Here is a 9,887-nt window from a genome sequence, read left to right as displayed (position 1 = left end):
TGGCTCTGTGGCTCTGTGCAGGGTCTGGGAAAGGGGCGTGTGTCCCTTTAAGAGGCTGGCCCAGGAGGGCCGTCGTTTGTCCCGGGCTGTTTCCTCTCTGGTCATTCGAGAGCCCAAAACACATCTCCGAGTAGCGGTCCAGCCTCATCCACTGAGCCGGGTCGAGCCTCGGAGCATCCGGCTCGCACACCAGCCTGCCCGCCGGCCTGGTAAGAAGGGGGCTGGGTCCCGCTGGACTTTTGGGGGCTCCCCATTCTGGTCTGGGACCCTGGACAGGGGCCAGTTCCAGGCGAGGGGCTGGGGGGGATTAAGACAGACGGAGGGTATTCGGGCACAGGGATCCGGAGCTTGCTGAAGCTGGGATAAAGGTCAAAGGGGACTGGAAGCTGGGGGTCAGTCAGAGGGCCGGGCTCTGAAGTTGGGGGTGCGGGGGCTGGGGACCGGGCAGAGGGACAGGGCGTTTAGGGTCTGGGATGGAGGTCTGGGCGTCGGGCAGAAGGACAGGGTCTAAGGTCCGGACAGGGGTCTGGGGTCTGAGGTGAGGGGCTGAGCAGAGGGACAGGGTAGGGATCTGGGGTCCGGGAAAAGCCACAAGGGCCTGGATTCTAATCCCAGCTCTGTACCTTGTCCGCTGTATGACCTTAGGCAAGCCACTTCACTTCTCCGGGCCTCAGTCGCCTCAACTGTAAAACGGGGTCTGAGAGCGTGAGCCCCACGAGGGACAGGGACTGTGCCCCATCCGATCTGCTGGTACCACTCCAGCGCTTAGTACAGTGCCTGGCACATAGTAAGCACGCGATTATTCTTATTATCGGTATTCTGGGTTCTGGGCAGAGGGTCAGAGGTCTGGAGGCTGGGCCAGGGGGCTGGGGGTTTTGGCTTGGGGGAGGGGGTCGGGGGCCTCTGCTATCCAGGAGGGTGCCCTGAGCAGGATCTAGGGCACAGAGTCGGGCGAGGCTCTCCCGTGCCAACCTCAGCCTTGTTTTCTCCCCACCGGGGTGGGGAGAGGACGCCTGGAGACCACCTCAGAGCTTGGGTTACCTCGGCTCCTGAGCCAGGCTGGACAGGGAGCTCGAGGAGGCCCGGTCTGACTGGACAGACCTCGACCCCCCCTCCCCCCCGTCAGGTGCCCTCCAGGTGCCCGGGTGGGAGGGCACGGAGCAGGACTGGCACTCCAGCGCTAAAACGACCATCTTCAGGCAGGCGTGGGCGCGGGTTCGGCTACTCCCGGCTCTGCCCTTTGTCAGCTGTGTGACTGTGGGCAAGTCACTTCACTTCTCTGTGCCTCGGTTCCCTCATCTGTAAAATGGGGATTAACCGTGAGCCTCACGTGGGACAACCTGATGACCCTGTATCTCCCCCAGCTCTTGGAACAGCGCTCTGCACATAGTAAGCGCTTAACAAATACCGACATCATTATTATTATTATTACTCCAGCGGACGAAAGGAGTCCCTTTGCGGCCCCCGGCTGGGGTCTGCAGCCCGGGACCCCTGCCTGCAGCCGGACCACAGCCCGGGCGGCTCTCCAACCCCAGTCATTCCATTTAGGGAGCGCTTACTGCGTGCAGAGCACTGGACTAAGCGCTGGGGCGAGCACGATAGAACCCTCATCAATAACCCCAACGAACTTCCCCAGCTCCCCCGGGCGGAGGGGCTGCACAAAGAGCTCGTGAACCTGGTCTGAGCAGGGGCAAAAATCCCTAAGGAAGCCCGGGGTTGGCAGGAGGAGGGGGCGAGGCACGGCGGGGGCACAGCGCCCTCTGCTGGTGCCAAGGGGGACCCGGACGGCCGCTGCTTCGGGGTCCGGGGGTCCCCGGGGGCAGCGAGCGCCCCTCGGGGATCCCCTTTGGGGCCCGGGTCCCCAAGCCCGAATCCATCCTGGAAACCCGGGGCAACCCCGTGGCACCTCTAGCCTGCCACGCCCGGGCCACGGAGAAGCAGCGTGGCCCAGTGGAAAGAGCCGCGGGCTGGGGAGGCAGAGGTCATGAGTTCGAATCCCGCCTCTGCCACTTGTCAGCTGTGTGACTGTGGGCGAGTCACTGCACTTCCTCTGGGCTTCACTTCCCTCATCTGTAAAATGGGGATTCACTGTGAGCCTCACGTGGGACAACCTGATGACCCTGCATCTCCCCCAGCGCTTAGAACAGTGCTCGGCACATAGTAAGCGCTTAACAAATACCAACAGTATTACTTCTCTGTGCCTCAGTTCCCTCATCTGTAAAATGGGGATGAAGACTGGGAGCCCCACGTGGGACAACCTGATTCCCCCGTGTCTACCCCAGCGCTTAGAACAGTGGTCTGCACATAGTAAGCGCTTAACAAGTACCAACATTATTATTATTATTATATCCGCGTATATTCAGCGCTTACCGCGTGCCAGCCACTGTATTAAACGCTGCGGGGGGGGTGGTGGGGGGAATAGAAGCGACTCGGGTTGGACACAGTCCCTGTCCCTCATCGACTCACAGTCTTAACCCGCGGTTTACAGATGAGGGACCAGACACTCGTCCAAGGTCACACGGCAGACAAGTGGTGGCGTCGGGATTAGAACCCATGACCTTCTGACACCCGGGCCCGTGCGCTATCCACTCGGGCACGCTGCTTCCCAGTGGGCGGTGGACGGGTCTACCGCCTCTGTTGTGTTGTACTCTTCCAAGCGCTTAATACCGCTTCTCCCCCTCTCCCTTCCCCTCCCCTCAGCACTGTGCTCGTTCGCTCAATTCTATATATTTTCATTACCCTATTTATTTCGTTAATGAGATGAACATCACCTTGATCCTATTTATTGCTACTGTTTTAATGAGACGTTCATCCCCTTGATTCTAGTTATTATTATTGTTTTTGTCCGTCTCCCCCGATTAGACTGTAAGTCCGTCAGTGGGCAGGGACTGTCTCTATCTGCTGCCGATTCGTACATTCCAAGCGCTCTGCACATAGTGAGCGCTCAATAAATACTACTGAATGAATGCTCTGTACCCGGTAAGCCATCAATAAATACCATTGATGATGATGACATTTGGCAGGGGACTTTGAGGGGCCGCTTCCAACTGGAGCAGACTCGCCTGGCGAGTCCCACGCGGCCCAGCCCAGCCGTCCCCGGGGTTTAAGGCAACCAGCTTCTCTACCCCCCCGTCCTACTCAATGCCAGGCGTTGGTAGGAGTCAGAGGGGCTCTAATTGGAGTTTCAGACCCCTAGCCTCCCATCGCCGTATTAAGCGCTTGGGAGAGAACCTCGGAGCTGGAGTTGAGGAGCCGGGACACTTAGAACGTTGGGCTGAGGCAGCAAGACTGAGTCTGAGGCATCTGGTGTAGTGGATAGAGGCTGGGCTTGGGAGTCAGAGGTCACGGGTTCAAATCCCAGCTCCGCCACTTGTCAGCTGTGTGATTTTGGGCAAGTCGCTTCACTCTCTGTGCCTCAGCTACCTCGTCTGTAAAATGGGGATCGAGACTCTGAACCCCGCGTGGGACAACCTGATAACCTTGTATCTATCCCAGGGTTTAGAACGGTGCTTGGCACGTAGTAAGTCCTTAACAAATACCATCATCCTTATTATTATCATTATAATCCCCGGCACCCTTCCCCCTCACCTCCCCAACATCTTCCCCAGCTGCGGCGGCCGAGATCTCACCGAGACGTGCTGGGATTCCAGGACGGGGAATGATGCTTCTTCCGCTCGTAGCCCTGCTGCTCTTCCTTCCTGGCTGCCCTGGGCTCCCCTTCTACAATGGATTTTACTACGGGAACGTCATGAATGACCGGGGCTACAGCAACGGCAACGGTCCTGGAGAAGGTGCGTGTGGCTGGCACAACCCGTCCAGGCAGGACCCTTTTTTATTTCTTAAAATTTTATATCTTAAGCACTTACTATGTTCCGGCCACCTTAGCGCTGGGGTAGATACAAGGTTGGACACGGTTCCTGTGCCGCAGAGGGCTCACGGTCTTAATCCCCATTTTACAGATGAGGAGACTGAGGTACAGTTAAGTGATTTGCCCAAGGTCATCCAGTAGACAGGTGGTGGAGCTGGGATTAGAAATCAGATCCTCTGATTCCGAGGCCTGGGGTCTTCTCACTTCCAGCTGGGCCAAGGGCAGGGTCAGGCAGAGGACCCCAGTCCCACATTGCAGGAGATGGTTGGGTGGGGACAGATTCCCCTCCTGCCCTCTCTGTCCCACCACCTGGGGTCCTTACCCTTCCTGGTTCCTTTCAGGTGGTCAGTGCTTTCGTAGAGAATCCCCATTTTCCCGGCCTTGCGTCTACCTTACAGCATTCCTAGGATCTCTCCCCAGGTGCTCCTTTATCCTCTTGATAATGGGAATGTCCCACAGGCCCAGACGCCCAGAGTGGTTGGTCGAAACCAATCAAAGGAAACATTCTTTACAGTCTTTACCCAGTGGGAGGAGGAGAAAGCTGTTCCCCTGGGGAATTGTGTAGCAGGAATTCACAGAGGTTTGGATGGATCCCTGGGTGATAGTCCATGCTGGGCCTAGGGAGAAAGAATCAGGGAAAAAGAGGGGGCACTTAGCAACCTCGGATGGTTCATCCATAACCGTGAGGGTGACTATTCCATGGTGCCTGCGGGTGCCCTAGTGGCCCTGTGGGAGTCATGGGTGCGAGGACACAGAGGGGCTGACCCTGATGGCTGTTCCTTCTGCCCAGACACTCCCAGCTTCCCCATCCCGAGGCTGTTCCCCACCTCCACTCCCCATCTCTCACTGGCTAGAGCCTAGCCCTGGGAGTCAGAGGACCTGGGGTCTAATCCCAGCTCTGCCACTTGCCTGCTGTGGGATCTTGAGCAAGTCACATCCCTTCTCTGTGCCTCATCTGTAAAATGGGGATAAAATACTTCATCTCCCTCCTATTTAGACTGCGAACTTCATGTGGGATAGGGATCGTATCTGACCGGATTATCTCGTGTCTATCAGGGAAGCAGCACGGCTCAGTGGAAAGAGCAAGGAGCTGGAGGTCATGGGTTCTAATCCCGGCTCCTCAACTTGTCAGCTGTGTGACTTTGGGCGGGTCGCTTAAGTTCTCTGTGCCTCAGTTACCTCATCTGTAAAATGGGGATTAAGACTGTGAGCCCTACTTGGGACAACCTGATCACCTCACATCCCCACAGTGCTTAGAACAGTGCTTGGCACATAATAAGCGCTTAACAAATACCACAATCATTATTATTATTATTAAAATAGTATTGATAACAATTAGCCCTTACCCTGCTGTAACTCCCCGGTCCCTTTATCCGGTCCTTCCCTCCAGGTCTCTTCAACGGAGTGAAATTGGTGGTGGAGACCCCCGAGGAAGCTCTGTTCAGCCATCGGGGGGCCAACGTGACGCTGCCTTGCCACTACCATTACGAGCCGGCCTTGGGCTCGCCCCGGCCCGTCCGGGTGAAGTGGTGGAAGCTGGGGGAGGGAGGGGAGCCGGAGCGGGACGTGCTGGTGGCCATCGGGCTGCGGCACCGCAGCTTCGGGGAATTCCGGGGCCGCGTGCACCTGCAGCAGGAGAACGGTCGGGACGTGTCCCTGGTGATCCGTGACCTGCGGCTGCGGGACTACGGGCGCTACCGCTGCGAGGTCATCGACGGGCTGGAGGACGAGAGTGGCGTGGTGGACCTGGAGCTGCGAGGTGAGTCGGCTGGGGGTTGGGAAGGAGAGGGGGAAGGGAAGGCCCAAGGCATGGAGGGCAGGGCTGGGTCTTCCAGGTTGGGGAGGGCAGGGGGCCACTGAAGGCAGAAGGGAGGCAGAGAGGTCAAGGGAACAGGGAGGCATGAAGAGCGGGAAGACGGGTGGGCAGGGAGGCAGTCAAGTTGGCAAGGAGGGCAGGAGGATATGGAGTCAGGGAGGGTAAGAAAGCAAGGAGGCAGAGAGCAGCGGGACCCTTTCGACTGGGCCGTTGTCCTGTTGGAGTTGGCAAACTTGGTCCATTCTGGGGAACAGCCTCTACTCCGTCCTAACCTCCCCCCGCCCCCATCTCTCTTGCCTTTGACGTTCTTCTCCTGGAAACACGATTTAATCTTAATTTTACTGACTCTCGCTCTCTGCGTTTCCTTACCTCTCTCTCTTTTCCTTCTCAGTCTCTTCCATCGGATCTTCCTCAGCCTCTCTTCCCATAACTGTGGGTGACCCTCATGGCTCAGTTCTGGGTCCCCTTCTCTTCTCACTTTGCACTCACTCACCTGCTGCCATGGCTTTGACTACTACCTCTATGCAAATGACTCCCAAATCTACCTCACTAGCCCTGATGTCTCTCCTTCTCTCCCATCTCATATTTTCTCCTGCCTCCAGGACACCTCTACTTGGATGTCCCAGTGACACATCCAACTTAATATATCCAAATCTGAACTAATTTCTCCCATAAAATCCTCTGCTCTAATTCAGTTTTCCATAACAGTTGACCACACCATCATCCTCCCTGCCTCTCAAGCTCGAAATCTTGACATCATGTTAATAAGAACAATAACATTACTGATAACGATGTAACGTGCTAAGAACTTTCTATGTGCCAAGCACTGCATTAAGCACTAGGGTAAATAGAAGGTAAGCAAGTCAGACACAGTCCCCGTCTAAGGGGAAAGGAAAAACAGGCATTTGAGTCCCCGCTTTACAGATGAGGAAACTGATGCACAGAGAAGTTAAATGACTTGTCCAAGGCCACGCAGCAGGTGAGTGGTAGAGTTAGGGTTAGAACCCAGGTCCTCGGACTCCCAGGCCCGTGCCCTTTCCACTAGGCCACCACGCTTCTCGTTATTCTCCGCTTCTCTCCCTCGTTCAAACCCTATATTTGGCATGTCTCCAAATTCTGACAGTTCTTCCTCTGCAACATTTCTACAATAGAGTCCCTTGTTTCCAACCAAATGGGCACCATACTGGCCCAGGCATCTGTCCTATCCAATGGGGCAGCTCAGTTTCGCCTCCTCTCTCCTCCTACCCCCGGCCCTCACCCCCCCGTCCCCATCCAGGAGTAGTGTTCCCCTACCAGCCGCGCCTCGGCCGCTACCAGCTCAACTTCCACGAAGCCCAGAGGGCCTGCGAGGGCCAGGACGCGGCGGTGGCCTCGTTCGAGCAGCTGTTCAGGGCCTGGGAGGAGGGGCTGGATTGGTGCAACGCCGGCTGGCTGCTGGACGGGACGGTGCAGTACCCCATCACCCAGCCGCGGCAGCCCTGCGGCGGGCACGGCACGGCCCCCGGCGTCCGCAGCTATGGGCAGCGTCACCGGAGCCGCCACCGCTACGACGTCTTCTGCTTCTCGGCCGCGCAGAGAGGTGAGCGGGCTTGGGCCTGGCCAGATGTGGGGGGCGGGGAAGGGGCTGTGGCTTCACCGGGGTCTTCCCTGGGGGCTCCCCCAACCTCACCTTTCCCCTCAGGCCCCGGCACGGTGGCAGGCAGAAATCTCTGGGTTACCGCTTCCTTCAAAACTCATGTCAGTCAGTCAATCGTATTTATTGAGTGCTTACTGTGTGCACAGCCCTGCATTAAGCACTTGGGAGAGTACAATACAACAATAAACAGACACATTCCCCGCCCACCACGAACTTACAGTCTGGTGGGGTGAGTTCCAGGGTTAACTCAGGGAGTGGTCAGAGCCAGGGGTGCCCGGGCTCCAGGACTTCCCAGAAGTCAAAGCGGGAAGGGTCAGGAAGGGCCCCTGTTATCTCGCCTGCTGGGGCCAGCGGGGAACCCTTGGCTGACCGAAGGGTAGCTGCTAATGCCTGAACCAGGGACCGGTTCTCCTCTCCTCCCCCCTCCCCCACCTTCTTCTCTTCCTCCACCTCCTTGACCCCTTCCCTTTTCCTCCTCCTTGCCCTTCTTCTTGTTTCATCTCTTCCTCCTCTCCTCCTTCTCTTCCTCCACTTCCCCAACCCCTTCCCTTTCCTCCTCCTCCCCCTTCTTTTTTTTCATCTCCTCAACCTCTTCCCCTCTTCCTCCTCCTTTTTCCCTCCTTCTTCTCTCCTTCCACCTTGATGACCCCTTCTTTTCCTCCTCCTCCTCTCCACTTATTCTTTCATCTCCTCAACCACTTCCCCCTTATCTCCTCCTCCTCTTCCTCCTCCTCCTCTCCTTTCTCCTTTCCTCCTCTGGACCGTGAGCTCGTTATGGGCAGGGAATGTGTCTGCTAATGCTGTTGTATTGTACTTCTGTTGTACTCTCCCACTTGCTTAGTACAGTGCTCTGCACATGGTAAGTGCTCAAAAAAATATGATTGATTGATTGATCACCTCAACCTCTTCTCCTCCTCCTCCTTCTCCTCCTCTCCTTCTTCTCTTTACCCTCTTCCCCCTTTTCCTCCTTCTTTTCTCCTTCCTTTTCCCTTGTCTTCCCCTTCTACTGTTCAGTCCTTCTGTCTGGGGGAGGGAGAGGGGGTCCTGGACCTCCTTGCCCCCATCCCACACATGGCCCAGTGGTTTGTGCGAAGGGCGATAGGCCTCTCTGTGGCATCCCCCGCAGGCAGAGTGTACTATCTGGAGCACCCGGAGAAGTTGACGCTGGCAGAGGCGGAGGCGGCCTGCCTGGAGGACGGAGCCCGCATCGCTAAGGTGGGCCAGCTGTTCTCCGCCTGGAGGTTCCAGGGCTTGGACCGCTGCGACACGGGCTGGCTGGACGACGGCAGCGCCCGCTACCCCGTGACACGCCCACGGCCCAACTGCGGCTCCACGGACCCCGGCGTCCGCAGCTTCGGCTTTCCCGACCCGGAGAGCCGCAGGTTCGGGGTCTACTGCTACCAAACCAGCTAGGGTCCCTGAGGGGCCTCCCCTACCCAGACCCCGGGTGGCAGGCATCCCTCTCCACCTCCCCCACCCCTCAGGGCTGGTGTATTTATTGACAGTTCCTTTCTTCCCTGGGGAGGTGACGGGTTGTTTTTTTTTTTAAAAAGCTCTTTTAAACTTTTATTAAAATGGTATTTTTTTTACAGTTTTTGAAAGCCAAAGAGGAAACAACATCCTCCCTTAACCTCCACCCTGAGCCTGTCTCTTCCTCAGGTCCCCTCTTATCCAGGAGGGGCTGGGGCTTGGGAAGACGGGATCTTCTTTATGCTCCCGTACTGACCCCCAGAAGAGCCATAATCCAGAAGAACCCAAGGACTGGAAGTTTCTATGGTAACCCAGACCCCTCCCCCCGCCCCCCGCCACCGTCTGGTCTCTTTCTCACCTCATCCCCAGGGACCCCACCCTGCTCCCTTCATCCAGAACTAGGCTGGCTCAGCTTGGGACCCAGATGGAGGCACCAGAGAGGTGAAGCTTTGGCAGATCGGGGCATCTCGCCGTACCCAACCCCCACCTCGGGGACCAGCTTAGAGTCCCCTGTTCTCAGCCTCATAAGATTTTTTGTATTTCATCTCTCTGACTCCCCTTTCTCTTCCCCTCTGCCCTGTCTTCAGGCATTTTTTAAATGGCATTTGTTCAGCGCATACTAAGTGCCAGGCACTATACTAAGCGCTGATGTAGATAGAAGCTAATCAGGTAGGATACAGTCAATGTCCCACCTGGACCCTCAGTATTACTCCCCATTTTAGAGTTGAGGTAACTGAAGCACAGAGAAGTGAAACGCCTCGTCCAAGGTCACAGTGCAGATAAGTGGCGGAGGTGGGATTAGAACTCAGGTCCTTCTGATTTGTCCGCTGGCCAGAGACGGCCAGCTGGGCCTGTTTTTAAAGGTCAATAAACTTGCTGGAAGCTTTTCTACAGAACTCAATCCTGTCGGTCCTTTTTTTTGTTCAGTCCCCAGCACTTTTGTCCTGCCAGCTTTGGGATGGGGGTGCAGAGGGGACAGGAAAGATATAGACCAAGAGATGGTAGAATGGAACCGTGAAGGACATGGACAGGACAAAATTTCAGTTGTTCCACAAAGGCCACAGTCTCAAGGTTGGGCGGGGGTCACCCACTGAGGC

General features: G+C 56.7%; 1 protein-coding gene across 3 annotated transcripts; it reads left to right on the top strand.

Moving 5' to 3' along the window:
* HAPLN3 (hyaluronan and proteoglycan link protein 3) lies at positions 1 to 9,418 on the top strand. 3 transcript variants are annotated; one of them, XM_029064680.2, is made up of 6 exons: positions 1 to 209; positions 3,609 to 3,791; positions 5,259 to 5,627; positions 6,961 to 7,263; positions 8,447 to 8,702; positions 8,913 to 8,985. In XM_029064680.2, exons 2-6 carry the CDS (start codon positions 3,659 to 3,661, stop codon positions 8,917 to 8,919), a joined length of 1,068 nt encoding a protein of 355 aa, XP_028920513.2. In that variant the 5' UTR covers positions 1 to 209; positions 3,609 to 3,658; the 3' UTR covers positions 8,920 to 8,985. The 3 variants fall into 3 exon arrangements, with proteins under 3 accessions (XP_028920513.2, XP_001521634.4, XP_028920512.1); XM_029064679.2 differs by having other exon boundaries at positions 3 to 209; positions 8,447 to 8,535; positions 8,913 to 9,418; XM_001521584.5 differs by having other exon boundaries at positions 8,447 to 9,005.
* The last annotated feature ends 469 nt before the right edge of the window (positions 9,419 to 9,887 follow it).

The sequence above is a fragment of the Ornithorhynchus anatinus genome, chromosome 5 (genome assembly GCF_004115215.2).
Source record: "Ornithorhynchus anatinus isolate Pmale09 chromosome 5, mOrnAna1.pri.v4, whole genome shotgun sequence".
NCBI classification, from domain to species: Eukaryota; Metazoa; Chordata; class Mammalia; order Monotremata; family Ornithorhynchidae; genus Ornithorhynchus; species Ornithorhynchus anatinus.
This window is presented reverse-complemented; position numbering and strand designations above follow the sequence as displayed.

Bases quoted from the DNA above. Each gene is read 5' to 3' on its own strand.
- HAPLN3 (XM_029064679.2), top strand. From the start codon at position 3,659: ATGATGCTTCTTCCGCTCGTAGCCCTGCTGCTCTTCCTTCCTGGCTGC. The intron at 3,792-5,258 runs GTGCGTGTGGCT...CCTTCCCTCCAG, and splicing joins CGGCAACGGTCCTGGAGAAG to GTCTCTTCAACGGAGTGAAA. The intron at 8,536-8,912 runs GTGGGCCAGCTG...TTTTTTTTACAG, and splicing joins ACGGAGCCCGCATCGCTAAG to TTTTTGAAAGCCAAAGAGGA.